The 20,780-nt window shown below is 38.9% G+C and overlaps 1 protein-coding gene across 9 annotated transcripts in view; it reads right to left on the bottom strand.

Annotated features, from left to right (window-relative positions):
* Positions 1 to 20,780, bottom strand: part of tjp1b (tight junction protein 1b) — a 111,481-nt gene that overhangs the window by 42,459 nt on the left and 48,242 nt on the right. For 6 of the 9 annotated variants that reach the window (XM_044123591.1, XM_044123590.1, XM_044123594.1 and 3 more), the window contains 9 exons: positions 7,833 to 7,889; positions 5,790 to 5,914; positions 5,542 to 5,644; positions 5,110 to 5,425; positions 4,690 to 4,796; positions 2,987 to 3,155; positions 2,746 to 2,890; positions 1,422 to 1,555; positions 350 to 455 (listed from right to left, as the gene is read on the bottom strand). In XM_044123591.1, coding sequence (XP_043979526.1) covers positions 350 to 455; positions 1,422 to 1,555; positions 2,746 to 2,890; positions 2,987 to 3,155; positions 4,690 to 4,796; positions 5,110 to 5,425; positions 5,542 to 5,644; positions 5,790 to 5,914; positions 7,833 to 7,889 — 1,262 coding nt within the window. The remainder of the gene's footprint in view (positions 1 to 349; positions 456 to 1,421; positions 1,556 to 2,745; positions 2,891 to 2,986; positions 3,156 to 4,689; positions 4,797 to 5,109; positions 5,426 to 5,541; positions 5,645 to 5,789; positions 5,915 to 7,832; positions 7,890 to 20,780) is intronic. The other 3 variants (XM_044123592.1, XM_044123598.1, XM_044123597.1) reach the window with 1 other exon arrangement.

Consider the following 20,780-nt stretch of genomic DNA (forward strand, 5'->3'; position numbering starts at 1 on the left):
TATACCTGCTTGCAGTTCTAGTTTATTTATGTGCTTCATTTCTGTTTTTATTGTTATGCAAAACCATACAAGCTCTGGAATGTTTCTCTTTACTTAAGCCATATCTACAAGCACTTTGAACTACCTTGTTGCTGAAAATGTGTTGTATAAATAAAATTACCTTATCTTATCTAACAGTATTTATTTAATTTACCATAAGAAATGAAATAAATAATTACAAGCTAAAAATAGAGTCCCAGAGTAATAATAATTCATGTTGCGTGGATGTAAACCCACCCCCAGTGGTTCATTTTTAATGGTTTATTCCAAGAAATCTGAATATTTTAATGTAATTTATTTTTCATATTACCGTAGAATGCTGTCATCATGGGCAGCGCTTGGCACAGGAGCATCAGAGGGACTGACAGGCAAGTCTACATCTGGCTGTCCAGGCTGAGCATACACAGGCTTTGGCTCTGAAAAATGAACAAAAATATACCACAAACTCACCGTATTACTCCACACAGCTCATACAGACACAAAACTGACAGCACACTAATCCACTAAATAAATAAAATGCATATGTACCGCTGGGAATAAACACACTGATGGAATAAAAAAAAATAAAAAAAATGGAGGCCCAACTGTTCAAAGTATCAGTCAGGCGTTTGTGCATACACAAACACACAAAGCACACCGCGTCCTTAGCTGGGAGGTCAAAGCGAAAGACAGCAGAGCGCTGCAGGCTGGAGAGGAACGTCAGACTCGATCAACTCATATGGTTTATTTTCACCTGGCTTCAGGCAAACTCAGCCAGACTCAGCAGGCGTCTGGATCTAACTTTTTATGGTGGCTGGGCTTAAAAAAAGGGGCGAAAAATAATCCAGGGATAAAATACACTGAGGCAAAATGGATTTGGGAGAAAAATCGGACTGATTTGCATTTTACCATTTTCACACAGTCACTCACACATTATTTAGTTTTTCTGGGTTACCTTTAAGCAAATTTTGCTGGACGATAAATTGTTCCAGAAGTTATCGCGATAAATGTTGTTTTGAGACATTTTTGAAGTAACATAAAGGTAATAATGGCATAATAATAATGCAAGAACACATTGTCAAAGATCAATGAAATTAAAGTTTTAATGAACATTTAACTCTGGAACTGGAAGACATTTAAAATATCCAAAATAAATAAACAAAAAACAGGAAACAACAAATAAAATGAATCATAAGGCCTCTCTAAACAAAACTGTTGTTTTAAAAAAAAACACCAGTTGACACCAAAACACCAAACTGAGACGTTTATCATCCAGTTTTTGGTAGAAAACAAAGAGAAAAAACTAAAACAAATCGTGCAAATGGAAATGACTGCATTTGTTTTAATTTATCATGTGATTAATTGATTGATGAATTGATTATTGCAACAGGCCCAGCTCTGACCTGGGAGGGGCGGGAGCTGCTTCTCCTCTCTTGCGGTGGACGAATCCTTCGGTTTAGGAAGAGGAATGTCCTCCACGAGCTTCGCTGGCGTCGAGGCAGACTTCGACATCCGTTCATCATCGCGACTTCTGTGACTGCGGATGATAAAAATAATTTCTTTTTAAACTATTAATCTCTGGGAAAGGGGGAAGACACTGAATAATGAATTGTGGAGTGGAAAGCTCTGCAGGCTGTGAAATTCTCTGGTGAGTGGACACGTGCGAGCGGAGAACAGGTGAAAGAAGAACAGAGTAGGAGGGGGCAGCAGCAGCAGCATCTTATTCATGAAGGTCATTGCTTTGCCTGCCCACTCTTTGTGCTCTATTTTTAGAGCAGCTTATCTAAGGTGTCAGAGGAAATTTTGTCCTCCAGTGTGTCTTTAACAAAGCTTTCTTGGTCCTCACTGCTAGTTGTAAAACATTCTATGTGTTATTTTATATTTAGATACCAATTTTTACTGAAAATTTCCTGCAAAACAAAAACTCTTACCAGGTATTTTTGGTCTAGTTTCCAGTGCAAATATCTTAATACAGTTGAAATAAAACAAATACTAACTTACAGGTTCTCGCCCGGAACGTTAGTTGGGGATAGGCACCAGCAACACTCCCGACCCCATTAGGGACAAAGGTTGATTAGAAAATGGATGGATGGATGGATGGATAACTTACAGGTAAGCTTTAAGTCATTACTTATTCTCCTACAACTTTATTTTCAGAATATCATGACCTTATTCTTGTATTTTTATTTTTTACATTTTTTTTAGCATTGCTTTAATACTCTATTGCACCAAACTGACTTTTAAATAACTTTTCAGGATGATGTAGCAGCTTGTTTTAACTCAATAATTTCTTAACCTCGATGAAAAAATTACTAGTTCCACTGTTCGATTATTTCACTTGTAACATGAGTCTTGTTATAAGTGAAATAATCTAACAGTGGAACTGGTAATTTTTTAAGCAATATTAAGGAATTATTGACTTAAAACAAGCTCCTACATCATCCTGAAAAGTTACTTATAAGTTAGTTTTGTCATATTACAAGAGTACTAATAAATTTACACAAAAAATAGACTGAAAATACTTGGTAAAGCTTCGTGTTTTTGCAGAAAAATGCTGAAAACCTGAAAATATAAAAATATCAATAGACCTTAATAGATGGTTTTCCCTTTCACTTAAATGTTAAATCCAAGTAAAATATATAGTAAACCTATAAGTATTGTACTATAGCAGATATTGCAAGCATGAAAATACCCTCAGCAGTCAAATCTGGTAGAATAAATTTTTACCTGCCATTGCTGATTTGTTGAGGCGAATGTCTGGAGTGGTCTGAGGGTTCGGACCGCCGGTCCGGTGAGCGGGAGCGGCTGCTACGATGTCTGTCATGCGATCGATTGGAATGGTCGGATGCCAGAGAATGGATATCTGAAATGTCTGGTCAGACAGAGGTCAGGAGTTCACCGGGCGCCAGCAGGTGTGACTTAATCTGCGATCTTTTCAGATGAAAACAACACTTAATCCCTCACTCACCATCTCGGTCGGAGGCGTTAGCTGAAGGAATGCTGTCATCGAGGTCGGGGATGTTAAGAAGGGTCGCCCTGTCGTCTCTCTGAACAACCATTTTTAGTTTGCCCTTTGACCTTTCGATCAGTTTCTTAGCATCTATCAAGGAGAGGTTCTCTGTCACTGTGCCGTTAATCTGAGACAATCCAAAGAAAGAGATGTCAGCTTTCATTAAAACAGTCATGGCGAAAAGAAAGTAAACCCCCATCAAATCATGGGGTTTGATGTATTTTATATGTATCTTTTTTTTTAAAGTTATTGTTTGTTTTTTTTGCCAAGTTTAAAAGTTTTGTTTTTCACACAGCCTCGTATGGGTTGCCAAGACATTGAGTGAAAACCAGCATTTTCCAAACTGGTGATAAATTAGTACTTACCAAGGATAGAGGCACAGTAAGGCTATGTTAGCAGCTAGTTAGCGATAGCATCAATCACCTCGAGTCAGACAGCAAAGAAGATGTCTGCATGTGACTCAAACTTCTGCCAAACAGAAAAGTTCCCCAAGAAAAAAAGTCCCGCAAAATATTCCAGACACGGCAAAATTTAAAACCTGTGATTTTAATTTTTTATGGTCAAATTAAATAAAAATAAAAAAGTAAGAAATTTTAAGGCCTTTGTTTTACATACATGAATTTAAGACTTTAAGAGATGTTTGGCAACCTGCTAAACTAACTGCTGAAAACTGGTCAGAGGATTTAAAAAGTGATGAGAAGTAGTATTATTTGTGCAGACATATATGTTATTGGTTCCATCCAGAAGTTTTGCACATGCACACAACGCTGGAGAGTAAAAAGACGAGTCTTTTACTGCTACGGTAGAACGACTCCGTTGACAAAATAAATCCTGGAGATGTAGGTATTATTCATTTATCGCAGTATCCCAGAGCAAATGGAAAAATAAAGAAAAACCGTTGAAGAACAACTCAAAATTAGTCGTATTCGTCTTTGTTCTCGCTCTCTGTGTCGGCCATGTTACACACAGACTAATTTCTATAGCAACTGACTGACAACAACGCCACCACTAATGTGTCAGGATTCAATACCAAAAAACAAGCAAACGTTTCCCACACAAAGAACAGAACATTCAGTCAGTTACAGTTTTATGTTTTAAGGTTTGATGTTTATTATTAGTCAGTGATTACTGTAGTTGATTAGCTACCGCTGCTAATAGCTGATAAACCACCGTGGTGTTAGATTAGCTAATTTAAACACCTGCTCTTCTGTCGATTTGTTGGAATTGGTGTGTGAGTCCCTGTTTTATTCTGAACTGACACACCAAAATCTGCAGCACATCTACATACTACAGTGGTCAAAGTCAAGCTAGCATAACTGACCTACTCCCTATCCCATGCCATTTTTTTTAATAAAAACTTTTTTTTGAGCTTGTTATCTTGTGGTAGTGTTGACAATTAATAGTTTAGGATTGCATCCCTTTTCTTTTATACATCATGCGTACATTTAAGATGTAGGGCGTTATGTTGACAAGTTGACAGCTAAAACCAAAGTTAGTCATCATCTGTTATAAAGTATATGGCCACTAAAAGGCAAACAGACCTAAGTGAAGAACATTAAGAGGGTTTGCATTAAGTTTCAGATAAAAATAACCTGATTTGTTTTGATTAAAAACAACAAAAAGTTGTAATCATCTGTCAGATTCTGCTGTGATCTCCTTACCTTCAGTACAACGTCCCCCTCCTGGATGTTGCCATCCCTGGCCGCCAGGCTCTCGGGGGAGATGTCCTTGACAAAGATGTGGCTGGCCAGGCGCAGGCCATATTCTGCTTACAGAGTGAACGACAGCAACAAAGACGATGTTAGCACAGAGAGTTCACGTGACAGCAGCCCCACGACCTCTCTACGCCGACAGCTGCTGCTCCCGCTGGGATTAACAGACTGATTAAAGAAGATTAATTGCTCTTTTACTTATTTACTTGAGTTTGCTCGGATTTTGCTAAGGCGGGCAACTTTTATTTACTCTGGGAGTTGACCAGAGCCGATTTGGAAGATTTATTCAGCTACCAAAACAGGGGAATGGTTGAAAGAATAAAACAACGTCCCATTATTCGTTTCTATCCCCGACTTTGCGAGCCTCACCTTCATTTTTGCGGGATTTGACGAGCGTGACCTTGGCGGGGCGAGGGGGAAGGTTGTGCGAGCGGCGGTCCGAGCGCGGCGACATGCTCCTCTCTCGTGAGCCGCTGCGCTCGCGGTCCCTGTCCCTCCGACCGCTGCTCCGACCGCTGCGCCTGCCCATGGCCCCGCCCACGCCGCTGTAAGCACCGCTGCGCCCGCTCCGCGTTTCGTATATCTCTTCGTCGTAGCTGTCCTCTTCTTCGTCGTGTTCGGACATGGTTTCCCTCTCCCCCAGCCGGCCCATGGGAACGTGCACCTTTCTTTTTCGTCTGATTGTCTGACCAAAGGAAATCAGATTCAGTCGCTTCAGATAAAATCAATCATTTACTCCCCTGAAGTTTTGCTTTTCTATTTGTTAGATGTCAAACACAACGCTCGCTACCACATACTCACAATTTTGGCAATTTTTCCACTTTTGCGAAGCTGCTGGACAGCGTACGCATGCTCCACATTGTCCATGGAGACAGCATTGACCATAACCACTCTGTCATTTTCCCTGCAGGCAAAAAAAAATTAGAAAAAAAAAAGGAACAGACACGCCGGAGACTTTCTGGAGCATTTCAAATGTACTAATTATTTATGGAGAGTAACTCAAAGCTAAAATTAGAGATTTGATCCAGCTTCCAAGAACAAAATCTTACTGTAGCAGGCCTTCTGCCGGGCCGCCTTTCAGCACATCTGAGATGACGATCGAGGTCTCGCCACTCTGAAAATGAGGGTTATCCCGACCTCCTGATATGGCTATCCCAAAGCCAAACCCTGGTGCCTGCACAGGAAGAGATATACACACATAGGCCTGTCACGATAACAAATTTTGCTGAGTGATTAATTGTCTCAAAAATTAATGCAATAAACAATAATATTGTCTGAAGGCCGTTTTACACAGATTTAATGGAAATTACGTCATAATGCATGCAATTTCCTGCCAAAGATAGATACACTTCATTTTCAAAAGAACACTGGAACTGATAAAAAATGATTATCAGTCTCAATTAACAAAAATGTACTTGAATAAAAACTAAACAACATAAAGCAAAAGTGGAAATAAATACTGCATTCAACCAAAAGAGTGCAGATTATAAAGTCTGTTTACCATATTGCCCTTCAGTAATCATTAGATTTAAATAGAGAAGATGGGCACATCAACTACCTGATGCAATAGTTCACACCTACATTTTCCACTTACGACAATCTTAGAATGTTGGTCGTTCTAAGATTGTCGCTTGTGATTTCGTAACCGATCATCTTGTAGTGTGTGGTGTGTTACGGTAGATCGTTGTGGCCACGCCGATCTAAATCTGGGGTTATCCTGGACTGGGATCGTTAAGGCAGCCTGTTGAATGTGACAGGTAGCCAATCAGAAAGCCGGATTCTCCTCCGGCTTTCTGAGGGGAAATTACAGAGGGGAATCCCAAACAGCTGACACAGCGCAACCCAAAGTCCACCGGACATTGGAGATGATATGTGGAAACAACATTAATGTTTATAAAACATTTTGTGTAAACAATAGAGAAATAACTAGGGGAGGAGTTGGAGTGAAATTGCTACGCAGTTGATGAACCCGGTAACTTTTCAGCTGTTCTTCGTTAACGTGACATAAGTAGGTTATAATGATTTTCATTCTGTCAGGATGTTACGCTGACACTAGAACCACATGCATTGCAGGTAGATTGTAGTAAAGCATTGATTAATGCCTGGTTTTAAAATTAGTTAACTGGACTTGTAGTCATTATTTTGTGCCCATTGTTGGACATCACACGGCACGATCAAACCTGATCGAACTGTTATAGCTAGGATTTCTGTCGGTTAATGTGTGATCTCTCAGGTTTTGAAAATGGGCCGACAATCGGCCGACAGCTCTAAGATGGTGTTGTGTGCGCTGGGCATTACACTAAGGAAATGAGGAAGGGAGGGTCAGTGGAGAGCACCGGAGTTGAGCCTTTTTTTATTCAGTGTCATCAACAGAAAGAGAAAAAGGCCGGAAGAGACGATAACGCCGATAAATAAAATAAGGTTGATAGTTTTAATTTATTGTGCGATTAATTGATCGTTTATCGCGACAGGCCAATACACACACACACCGTTTTTAGATTTTATAGAGTTAACTACTGTGAGGTTTTTGGGATTATATGGAATCAAAAATGTCACCTATCATTTTAAAATAGTTGTACATGTAAATGAGATACAGGTAAAGTCAGAATCATTAGCAACCGCTGATGAAATCACAGAAAATGCTTTATTTTAAAGGGTGTGCATGAGCTTGACATGACACTGTTATTAACTTCATTAACATGAAGGAGTCTTCCTAAATGTTTATGAAGTGTCATTCAGGAAATAATGACACTTTTAATGCAAGTTTTAAGGTAAGGTCATATTATTTATGTAGCACATTTTCAGTAACAAAGCAGTTCAAAGTGCTTTTTATGAATTGGAAGGAAATACAAACAAAACAAATTAAATGCTTAAATATACAAAGAAAGCTACAATATATATGTTTTCTGGCATTTCGCAAATAGTATCCCAGAAAACTCAATTCTTGCTTGGAGAATTGAGTTACAGAAATAAATCTACATTTCTACAGCATCATATTTTACTTGAATTGTGTCTGTAAACTATTCTTATTAATTTTGACCCAGGAAACAGGAAGAAAAAGAAGAAGAAAAGGAGAAAAGCGAATGCTTTACCCTGTGTAGTGTAACTGTGTGCTGTTCCCAAATGACTGTCTCCTCCATCGCTGCACTCTGAAAGACAGAAGAGGAAGAAAAGTTTTCAGCTCCAAAGGTTCAGATGCAGTTCACGTCCAACTAGCTGGCAAACGGTTTTTAGCCTAATTGTTAACATGATCACAGAAGCAAGTGGAAAAATGCGTCTTTTAACACTTTGGTCTGAATTAAAAATATAAGAATTAAAACTTTCCTTACATAAAAAATACATTTAACTGCTTTTAAAACAAATACTATTTGACCAATCATTAGAGCCAGAGCTGACCTGAAATAAATACAAAAAGCAAATTCAAAAAGAATGGAGCTCACAAAAAAGGTCAACCATGTTCCCTGATGTAAACTGCTTTTAAAACGTCTGTAAATGGTGTTTAACTAGAAATAAAAAACACATATCTTCATGCAAATATCAAAATAAAACCGTAATAACAACCTGGTTCAATTCTGAAGCACAAGTCCAAACATGCCTAACGCACATTTATCTCTACTTCAGGCTCAGATGCAACGTTTCAAAGACAAGCTGTATTTTCTTGTTTTAAAATTGCACTTTTAAAAAACTTTAACATTAATTTCTAGGTGAAGAAATGTTAGGACCTGGTAAAAACAAAAACCTTAGAGACAAGTCACTCCAGCTTAATAAAATAAAAGCTGGAGTCAGTTCCTCCTTTTCCTTGGCATTTAACAGACAATTTAAAATCTAAAATTTTACAAACAGCAACTCAGTTTAGTTTTTATACAAAATAAGTGCTATTCAGCTTCATTCTTTATATAAGATCTATAGTACAAGAATCATCATTTACAATGCATAACAATAGCAAGAATTAGAAAGATATATATATATATGAAACAAAAGGAAACCACCAGATAATGGAGCAGCCTTGAAGATAAAAGCCACAAAAACTAAAAAGACACTTTGATATAATTTCACAATCACTACATTTTTGTGACGCATATAAAACATTATTAGGCCTGTCCCTTTAAGGTTGATTTCTACTACTGTATCTAATCTGATAAATCCTGTAAACTTAATGTGTTAGATTACGACTTTTAGAACAATTCTCTACACAGGAAAACTCAAGATTTCACTTTGTGCAACAATATGTGAGGAAGCTCAAGAAGAGAGATCAATTTGCGAGGATTTATGAAGCACATAAAGGTCAGTAGATGCCCAAAATATATTTTATTGGCAAGCAACATAAATGCTTTGTGCATAAAATATAACAGCCCAGCAGATTTTGCATCTAAAGCAGTCTTTTGGCATTGAGATGCAGCACACATTGACAGCAGCAATTCAATACACTGTGCAGCTCATTTTTGAGTCCAAAATAAAAGAAATTAAAGCTGCAAGCAGCCTCGTGCGGCCCTCGCAGCAAGCGCTGCTCCGGCTCGCCGGCCACCGCGGAGTTCCAGCCGCCGCGGAAGCTCTCGCGCCGTTTCCAGAGCCGGCGCCCGCTCGCCGCAGCGGGAGCCGTCGCGAACCTTCCCCGCCCGATCGCCTGCCAGACGACACACGTGAATGCGTTCGGCAGCGCTCCCCGACGACTCACAAAAAATCTGGCGCAGATCGGTCCATTTACGGCGGAGATATAGCTGATGGATTGACCTAGGGGGCGCAGTGGAGTCAAATTACATTTCAAAACATTTGAGCTCTTTAAAGGTTACCACAGGTCTTACATTTCAAGTTTGGTGCCAATCGGATCATCCATGTGTGATTTAAAGACAATCGTATGAATATGGCGAGGGTCTGACATTTGCAATTTGGCCACGCCCACACTGTTCAGCCAGCATTGACAGATGTCATCTAAAAGTTGCAGGACAGCGGCCCTTGAGGACTGGAGTTTGACACCCCTGCTGTAAGAAGATGGTTGGATAAATAATTTTAATATTAAATAATATGATTTCTACAATAGCTTCCAAATCGTGGCCCATTAACTCAAAATCAAGGTGAAATTGTTCTACTAGAGAGTATAGATGATGCACATTCATCTTTATTACATTTGACCCCATTTATATTTAACTAATTGTTTATTTAAAAAATATACTCTATATAAAAAAAAATTCATAAAATGTATTACCTCACATTATCATCACATTTGTTAGCTGTAATGTTCAATTACATAAAATTGGAGGACAGGATCAATTTCATTACATGTTCACTTCTTACCTGAAATGTTAAATACAACAAATATTTACTTTAAGTGTGACAGTTTAACCTTAGTGATGTCATCATTTGACCACATGACGATTAATCACTGAAAGTTTGGTTCCTCTGAGCTCCGTCTACTGTGAAAATCACATTGAGCTTTGCCAATTCTTAATTGTAAGCTATTTTATAATGGTAACATCAACAATGTGTATCCACTGATAAGGTTGAACTGAAGAGGAGATTGTCCAAAAAATAAAAACGTGAGTAATTTATGTGGTCCACTGCTGTGTGGAAAACTCTAAGAATTACTTTAAAGCCCCACACCCCACTCCAGGTTCTGCGTTACGGCCCTGCGTTTAATATCATAGCTCAGCTCCTCCTGCTCATATTTGTGACACTTATCTCAATATTAATAATTATAGTGCCGTTAAGTTTCCATTATAATTCTTAGCAACTACGGACACGTTCATTCGTGGCTGTTTTCACGTTTTTTGGACCAGTTTATTTTATTGTCTAATAAATAAAATTCACTTCCTGTCAACACCTTTGAGGTAATATCGTTTAATAGGTTTGCCAGGCAAACTTTTAACTGTAAGGATATTTTGAAAGTACTAAACTCCACAGCTTTGAGTGTGCAGCCCATGTACAGTTCAAACAAAATAATGTGGCTTCCATTAAATGAGCAAGAAATTGTTTAGCATATCAGACTCACCAGAATCCACATCTCTGCAGCAAACACGTTGATAAGTTGGAATGCAACAACAGGACATCTCACCGCTAATACCCATGACATCTGTCTCCTATTCGTTAGGTCCGACAGCTTAGCTACGTTAGCTTGACTGTCAACCGTCATATTCACCTTCGGGGGCGGGGCATTGCGTGCGTGCGTGCGTTATAAAGATCGAACTGCACACATATCATGACGGCTTGATTGATCGTGAATGTTATCCGTGGAGGCTATTTTTATCCCAACGAGCCAGCCATTGCTACGTATATGTGGGCGGCGGAGGGGGAGGAGGGTGGGGCGCAAGTAAAACCGAACTGAGAAATAAGATTTAAGCTTTGGCATGCGCTACGACAAGATGTTTTGAAACAATGTTTTCACAATTTTCTTAATTATAAAGATGATTCAAAATAAAAATATCAGAAATTCTTCTTTTCTTTTTTACTTCAGGGAAAATTAATAAGCAGCCAGACAGCTGCAGGCGCGGCTCTCTCCGTTAAATCATGCATGCTTTGGTGCACTTCGATAGCTTAGCTGCGTTAGCTTGACTGTCAACCGTCATATTCAGTTCTCTAGTGCTAATAAGTGATATAAACGCAAATATAGGAGATGGAAATGTATACTTACATAATAAAACGCACATGCAGACGGGATTAAGGAAGGCTTGATCGTTAATGTTATCCGTGGAGGCTATTTTTTATCCCAACGAGCCAGCAGAAGTATCGAAAACAACGTAACTTGTGGAACTACAAAATACACAGATGCATCTTTGGGAATTGCAGTGGTAAAATGTACACATAGTCATGTATGGCGTGATAGTGACACCAAGTGGTTAATATCGCCATTACAGCACCTCTCTCATACTGTGTAATTCTCGCCTTATTCATGTGTGGAGTAACAGTGACACCAAGAGGACTTAATGGGAATAACATTATTTTTTTCTAAAAAATATATAATTACAGAAAATCCGTTGGATTTAGAATATGGCTTCAAGAGAATTTTTTTTTCTTCAAGAAAAGATACACATAATTACCAAGATTGTTAATTCTAGGTTAAAGCATGTCTTGGGCTGATCATTTAAAATTTTCTAGCGCCATAAATACATTAGGCCACGCCCACCAAATTTTATTATGGATTTCTTTCGGGGAGTGGATAAGGATCCATCCTAGTGAGTTTGGAACAGCTTTGCCCAAAACTGTGGAATTCAGAGCCAAACGAATGACAGCGTTAGAGGTCACGACGGCCACGCCCACCTGCTCCATCAAAGCCGGTCGGGCTGGAATCCAAAATACACCAGCATGTCTTCTGTTTCTGGAAAAACTTTCAAGTTGATTAGGTCAAAGGTGTTAGATAGCGACCGTTCCCAGTAAAACATGACACTTCCTGTTCTCAGGGGGCGTGGCCTGAGTGATGTCATCATTTGACCACAGGGTCTTTTATGTCAAACTATGATGATCAATCACTGAAAGTTTGGTTCCTCTGAGAGTTTTAGTGTAGGAGTTATAAGAGTTTTATGTTTCATGGCGAATAGTCAAAGTTTGACACATAGCCACGCCCACATACTTTGAAGTACGAAAATTCCTTTGATAACTTTTCACCTTTGATGCCTCAAGTGTGTGCTGAGCGATTTTGAAGTCTGTATCTGAAAAACTGTAGGAGGAGTTCGATCAAATACGAAGGCTGTAAACATCAAAAATGGGGTCAATTTTGGAACTTTATTCCAAAATGGCCGACTTCCTGTTGGGTTGAGACCATGGCTCCAAGAGACTTTTTTGTACATCAGGACAATATACAGATGTGTAACAAGTTTCATAATTCTATGTTAGAGTATGGCTTGGGGCTGGTCATTTAAAATTTTCTAGGGGGCGCTATAGAGAAATTAGGCCACGCCCACCAAATTTTATTATGGATTCCTGTCTTGGGGTGGATAAAGATCCATCCTAGTGAGTTTGGAGAAGTTTGGCCCAAAACTGTGGAATTCAGAGCCAAACGTATGACAGCGGCGTTAGAGGTCACTTCGGCACGCCGCCACGCCCACCTGCTCCATCAAAGCCGGTCGGGGCTGGAATCTTCAATACAGCAACATGTTTCCTGTCTGTTAACACAGTTTCATGTTGATTAGGTCAAAGGTGTAATATAGGGACCGTTCCCAGTAAAATATGACACTTCCTGTTCTCAGGGGGCGTGGCCTTAGTGATGTCATCATTTGACCCCAGGGTATTTTAGGTCAACCCATGATGCTCAATCACTGAAAGTTTGGTTCCTCTGAGAGTTTTAGTGTAGGAGTTATAACTGTTTAGAGTTTCGTGGCGAGTTGGTGAACTTTGACCCCTGCTAGCCCCCCTTCAGCATACTCAAAAAGTCACCGTTTTGATAACTTTTAATCGGCCATGCCTTCTGATCAGACTGACCGAGTTTGAAGCCGATCAATCGAAATCCCTAGGAGGAGTTCGATCAAATACGAAGGGTGTAAACGGTAAAAATCGGGTCAAAATGTGACCTTCGATCCAAAATGGCCGACTTCCTGTGATACTTGGACTATGACAATAATTGTAAATTCTGAGCGTCTTGGGGAGCTCTACAAGTGTACCAAATTTCAAGTCTCTACGACGAAGTAAGTGAATAGCAAAGGGTCCTTTGAAAATTGCTAGGTGGCGCTCTTGAGCCATTTTTTTAGCGATTTTTACGATGACCTTAAAATTCAAAATTTTTAAACAGTCTCTATGCGTCCGCCAAATTTGGTGAGTTTTTGAATATGATAAAGCCTCCAAAAAGGCCTCTAAATAGGGGGGCAGAATAATAAGAATAAGAAACAGTACAGATACAATAGGCCTTCGCAGCGCTTTGCTGCTCGGGCCTAATTAAAAGATTCTTCTTTTTTATGCACTATGCTTTTCTTTGAGTTTATACAAAGAAACACAAACAGAATCTGTCCTGCTGATCAACATGTCAGAGGAGATAAAACAGAATTATTATTATTTTTTTACTATATGTTTATTGATTATGTTTCGATTAAACAATGACATACAGAACACAGAGTGGAACAACTGTCGACAAGGAGAATTACTTACAGTCTGACAAAGATGAACATATACAGGATGAAAAGCAGCACACAAATTTACATCCCAATCTTTGGATTTTGGAGCAGCATTTAAAGTGACAGTATGAGAGACCTGATTCAGTCATTGTTTTCTAGAAATTTAAACCATTTGCTCCATCTCTTTTTGTAAAGGTCCGCTTGCAGTCTCAGCATGAACGTTAATTTTTCCACTTTGTGGGTTTCGTCCACCAGTTCCAGCCAGTTCTTTAACGTTGGTGGGTCTGGTTGAAGCCATTTCCAAGTGATCAATTTTTTGGCTGTAGCACTGAAGATTTTTAATAAATATTTGTCACACATGTTCCAACTCTCAGGAACTACAGAATTTTTTTTAAAAATATTTTATTCTAACTAAACCTCTTCCTAATGTTTCTGTCCGGTTTTTAAAAACAAAGCCTATGATAACTATAAGGCCAATTAGAGTTATATAAATGACTAAACTGCAGAAACACTAAATCTGACTTACTTTTTGGTCTACTTTCTAGAAAGGTGCAAATATCTTAGTACACTTGAAATAAAACAAAACTAACGTACAAGTAACTTTTCTTGTTTTAAGTCAAAAATTCCTCAATATTGATGGAAAAAGTTCTAGTTCCGTAGGCAGATAAATTAACCTATAGCATAGGAAAAATGTCTTGTCTTTTATTTTGCCATATGACACGATCATTACATGCAGAGCATACCCTGTATTTACAGCTGAATCTGCCAATGGAGCTGGTACTTTTTCATCAATATTAAGGAATTATTTACTGAAAACCTGCCTCTATATCTTGCTGAAAGGTTATCTATAGATTAGTGCATTTGAAATAAGACAAAACTAAGACATTTGTAGTAGAAACTAGTCCAAAAATACTTGGTAAGATTATGTGTTTTTGCCGTTTGCATGTAGGAATAGGAAAGTTTACGTCTGCGATTCTGAGCTGTTTTTTGTTTGACCAACAGAGCCTCCTTCAGCACAACATCTCTGAGTCCGTGACCACCTGTTGGCCAAATGACAAACATCAGCTGGCGTCTGGGAACACAGGCAGCTTAGTAAATTGCCAAAAGTGGCCCCAGACGATCCCAGCTTGGCAGCATCAACCGCAAACCCGGATAGCAGCTGATGGTGTTACAAACACAAAGCAAAGAGGGAGGGAGGAACAAAAGTTTGAACAAGACAACTCCTTTTGACCTTTTAAACAGAATGGAGAGCAATTAGGAAACATGGAAAAACAATTCCTGAATACCAACAAGGATTTTTGGGGAAGGTTTAAACCATTAGGATTTACACCTGGATCTTTTTGGCACTGTGCAAAGGCTAAAGAGATCATGCACTGATCATATTTCAGGGTTTCCTCTAGCACTTTTTTTAAACCGTGGTGATGGGATGACAGGGGAGACACAAAAAGGTGATTAAAGGTATTTATTAACTACTTTAGTGTTGTTCAAATGGAACATATGTTAACAACATTTGCTGTCACAGACTTGAACTAAAAATGCATTTAACTTAAACTTCTCTTGGTACCATTTTTTCAGCTTTTTCTCTCCCTCTACTTTGGATTAGTTTTACTTAATTCCTGAAAGCAGCACAGCACAAGGCAGGAGCTGGCGGCGCTGGTTTATAAAAAATAAAGTACATTTTATGATATTTAAATTAATTAGATATATATCTATATATAGATATATAGATAAATATAGATATATCTATATAAAGATATATATCTATATATCTATAGATAGATAGATAGATAGATAGATAGATAGATAGATAGATAGATAGATAGATAGAAAACGATCAAAAAACTGACTGCTTTCATTTTGCCATGTGACACGATCAATTACATTGATGTATTGATTCAGCTGTATTAACAGCTGAATCAAAGCTGATTCATGTTGTTTACTGTTACTGAACTCGACGAAAGCAAAACAAAATGCAATTTTTTAACTCCATGCAGTGCTGATTCATTTATTTTATAATAAAATGTGAACCATGTCTGACCAATTATATTCAAATCAAAAGGTAGAGAATAATGATTTGAAAAAGCAATATATTTGTTTCTGCTGTGTAGACCCTCTTGTATTGTGTTTACATTTCTCCTACACACATCTTTCAGTGCAGGGATGTAATTGCTCAGCTTGTTGCTCTGGTAACACGGGGGACCAATGTGGCATTGCTCGAGTAGCCTGACATTTTCAGGACACGTCTGAAGGCTCCTTTTAAACATGGGAGGTCTTGAAACAACCCAGCCACATTTAGAGTCCAACAATACTTTTCATTTTTATTTTATACCCAACGTTTAAGCAGCATTGCCTGGATTCCCATCCAAGCAATTATCAGGAACAGATCGTCCATTATCTCAAGTGAATTTTGGTGAAAATGGCAGTGTGCATCCTTTAGATACAAACAACCCGAGCCAAGAAAATGCTTCATGCCACATGCCAGAGCCAGAACTGGCAGCCACCATGTTGGTTGGGTCATGCTGCGGGGGATTACAACCACCATACTCTCATTTGCCAGCATTACAACACAGATGGACAACATGCTCCAGGATGGAGGAACAAACAGGTCAAGAGGTACTGTGTTGGGTCAAATGACAAAAACCACAAATTCAAAAAAGAAATTGTGATAGTGACCATGGCTGACAAAGACAAAAGCCTTTTCATATGGCAAAACAATTAACATGGATGCTTGATAAGAAAATAACAGAAAAAGATATAAAGAAAACAAGCAACATGCAATAACATGGTTTTGTTTACATATTTATTGAAGTCAAGGAAAACATTAAACTAACGCAATTTATTGTAATTTCATAAGCATGCAGTGACATTAAATTGTGTTTCTTACATATGAGAGATTTTTTGATAAAGTAACTTCTTCCTTTTCTTTGCAGGAAACCAAAGAACATTTGGGAGGAAAGCAGAATCACTTCTCTTGACACACAAGCTGGGAGTTTTCTAAAACATCACAGATAATGTCCGTCTACCACAGTCGTGCCCAAAGTCGGTCCTCGATGGTCGGCATCCTGCATGTTTTAGTTCTCTCTCTGGATCAAATGACGGCTCATTAGAACGCCAAAGAAGAACATTGACATGCTGAAAAGGTTGTTAATACTACCAGGGAAAGAAGTAAAACATGCAGGATGCCGACCCTCGAGGACCGACTTTGGGCACCCCTGGTCAACCATTTCAGTCTCCATGGAAACCAACTGTTATCCTGAACAATGCATGATGGTAGTTTCCCCTACTTTCATTGCCATTTTATTGGTTTAGAAATCAAACATATCAAACAGCATCAGCATATCTTGTAGCAGACACTTTGTTGTCTGCATGAAAGGCTGTTGGCTTGAAATCTTCCAAGACCCATCCAACAAAACAAACCATCAAAAACCAGAAGAAAAAAACCTCTTTGTCATGTCGTACTCAGCCATGTCGGAGCAAGAGAAGCAGCTGCAAACATATGAATTACCTTCTCTAGTGCTCTTACCAATAGCATTGGCAAATATATTACTGACATACATCAGGTAGTTGAAAACAGCTACCCACTGTGCATTTATGTCAAAGATAATGCAAGAAAAATTCATAGAGTTTATTTTGCACCTCTACCAAAGTGCAGTGAACCCCAGACATGGTTTCTGAATGTTTGAACAGCTCAAATCTAAGACATTTTAAGACCATTATGAATAAAATTTAAGAAATATAAGAAGAAAATTTAATTCTCCTTATATAGATCATCTTTTTCGCATAGAATGACTGTAGCATCCAGTGGCGAAAACGAACGTTGTCCTGCCAACTGGCAGTAGATTTACACTTACCAATGATAGATACAAAAAGCTAGCCAGCTAGCTAGCCCTAAATAGTCCTTACACAACAGCATGTAAAACCTGAAATTACTTACATTTTTCTAATGGATTTTCATTTTAAGGGCTTGATTGTAGACACTCTGGTGTAGAAGTAATGAGAGTTACTGAGTCAACGTTAGTCACTTTCAGAATCAAAGAAAGTGTGTTTCCTTAAATTCCATAAATTTAAGAAAACACAGATCATAATGTTCAGGCTGCAAGACACAAAGAGACACACTTTGAGGAGATAATAAGAAGGTCAAACATAAACAAAAGCAGCTCAAAGCTTTGTTTTAGCAAAGCTAGCAACTCTAGTTGGACTTATCACCAGAATAATGTGCTAAAACTGGCTTAAATGTCACATTTGTGTCTCTCTTTAAATGATAATGAAACTTCAAAACAACTGTTTTCACACAGCAGCATGTCCTTAGCATAAATATGCATATACAAATGCATATCTAATGACCTCTCATGGGAGGAAAGCAATAAACATGCATCCTGAATGCTGCTCATTACATTTCTTCAAGAGAAATCAACATTGAGTTGAAGCTGTATCCTTTTACTGCCTATAAACTCTGTAAGAGTGCAGACATAAGAAAATCCTTCCAATTACTAGAGCTCTTATGATGACAGAAACTTTAAGAGCAGCTCCAAACCAGACGATGGTTAATTATATTCTCCTGGAAAGTATAACTTCTCACACTGTCAAATCAACTGTAAGACCTTGTCTGATACAGGTGAATGCTAATGCATAACACCATGAAGATCACTGCTTTGTCATCACACCAGTCCAGCACAGCAGATAAAAAGATGCTTTTTAATCCTGCATTCGGTTAAAAGTCTCATTAAAATTACAGAGCACAGTCTCTCTCAACTCACTTAGGGAAAAAAAACTAAATAACATTTCATCTACCGAGGGGTGGGAGGCAATTTGGTTGGCTGCTGAATGCTCTGACAAAGATAACTTTTTTTTTTTTGCTGTAGTATGGTTTAGAGGTAAGGCTGAGTCTTATTCAATTCACAGCGCTCTGGGAACGGACCTGCTAAAAATAGCTCTCATTAATTCTGCCATTGTGATGCAGCAACAGAGTGATTTAAGGCAAACTTGCAGCAAGAACAATGCAGAACATTTAATAAGATCTGGTTGTATGGAATAGCAACGGCCTGACTGAAACAAATGATGCAATATGGCAAAAGAAGTACATTCACTGTATCGCTGGGCCCCATTTGTTGAATTTCTCTGCAAGACTTTGACGAGACGAAAGGAGGCAAGAGCTGCTCAGAAAATATCTACAGTCCCAGTGCAGATAATGTTCATACTAAAACATGGTTAATATTACAGAAAAATATTCATATGACGATCAAAATCAATGTCTTATCCAGCAACGGGCATGATACAAATGACTACAGTGGTAATAAACAAATTGCTCAGTCAAAACAACTTTTCCGCTCAACCCTGTTCAACTTCCACTGCAACCAGAGACAGATGACAACAGGACTACGCTCCAGCACGGCTGCTGGCAGTGAGGCAATAAAAGAAAATAAGATGATTGATCACTTCAGAAAGTGAAATCGATGTGCTGCAAAGTGCTGACAACTGCTGAAACTCTCTTGCTTCTGAGAACGTAGCCAAAGGCTAATGAGGGCTCATACCTTCCCACTAGTCACAGTGGGGTGGTCCCCTGAGAGAAAAGTGACACTCTGCACATAAAACATCATGGAAAGACACTGTACTGCGGTTCTACACGAGGACGCAGCAATGTCTGTCAAGGTCAAGACAAGAAAATCAGGCTGACGTAAAAGTACACTATGAATCACTAAAAACAGTGAAAGCTACAATGACGTAGGCGAGTCGTCATCTTCGACTTCATGCTAAGGAGTTGCATGCGGGAGGAGAGGGGGTACTTACGTTCGGGTCATTACAAACAACAGACAAAAGTGTCCTCAGCATCTAGCTACTCCTTTTGTAAATCCAGCAGGAGATTCCAGCAGACGCACATCAGCAGAGGCGCATGACCGCACCAATCAGTGCTGGGAGGGACTGACCCCCACCTTCCTTCTCTCCTCAAAAAAATGTAAAAAAATAAAAAATGCCACTGGATGGATTTACGAGCAAAGGTGAGAGGTTATGAAACACGCCCAACAGCTACTCCCCGAGAGTTCCTGTGTCCCGCACGGGTCTGCGTCCTTACCCGGCATCGCTCCTGCAAACGCTTTGCTCCGTCAAACTCTGTTCTTCCACGCTCAAGGGATCAAAAATCCCCTCCAGCTTGGCAACAATCTGTGAGGGATCTGCAGTTCCGCTACAGCCTGGGACTCCTCTGTACTAGCGAAAATCCATCCGCAGTGTAAACTGCTGTATCGGACTTAACCCTCACGCTGCCAGGCCCAACCGATCCACCATGTGGCTCAAAATGTGTAGTTATCACTATCCTCCTCCTTCTTATTTGTGCTGCAACAGATGGACGAATTAAGGGAATATTGTAAGAGACACTTTGCAAAAGATGCACAGCTTTGTGGTGAGTAATCAGAAGCTATTCATAAATAAATAACTTTTCGACTGAAGTTAAATAAAAGAAAAACTATCACTTAATCTGACCTTAAATGCCTGACACATTAAATATTGCACATAAAGTGGATAAATGGCTCTATAAAGAAACCCTCCCCACTAAACACAGCAAAACGGACCAGAACAATTTTAAGGAGTAGTCATCTGTAACAATTTTAAACTTATTTTAGTATCACTGGCAGATTGTGTTTAGCCACAGATCATTTTATTCCCAAAAGAAATAAAAGTTGGTACCTGCTTTTACCAACTGTTGCAAAAAAATACTGCAAGTCATCAAGATGTAGTTAGAAAGAGCAACTTCTTGAAAAATACTGCAGCAATTCAGATGACAAATCAACTCGCTGGATTGATGAAACTGGAGCTAAATCTGAAAGACATAGCCGCGTTATTGATGAAGATAACACTTTTAATGAGTTAAAAGATAAACATAACATTATTATTTGATGTACTACTAAAGCTAGATAAAAAGCTGATTTAGTTTGCAAGAGGAAAGCGCAATTAAATTGTAGAGCAATGTGGAAAGTCAATGTGAGAAAAGTTAATTATGCTTCCTTCCAA

Source organism: Gambusia affinis, linkage group LG08 (assembly GCF_019740435.1).
Source record: "Gambusia affinis linkage group LG08, SWU_Gaff_1.0, whole genome shotgun sequence".
Taxonomy (NCBI): domain Eukaryota; kingdom Metazoa; phylum Chordata; class Actinopteri; order Cyprinodontiformes; family Poeciliidae; genus Gambusia; species Gambusia affinis.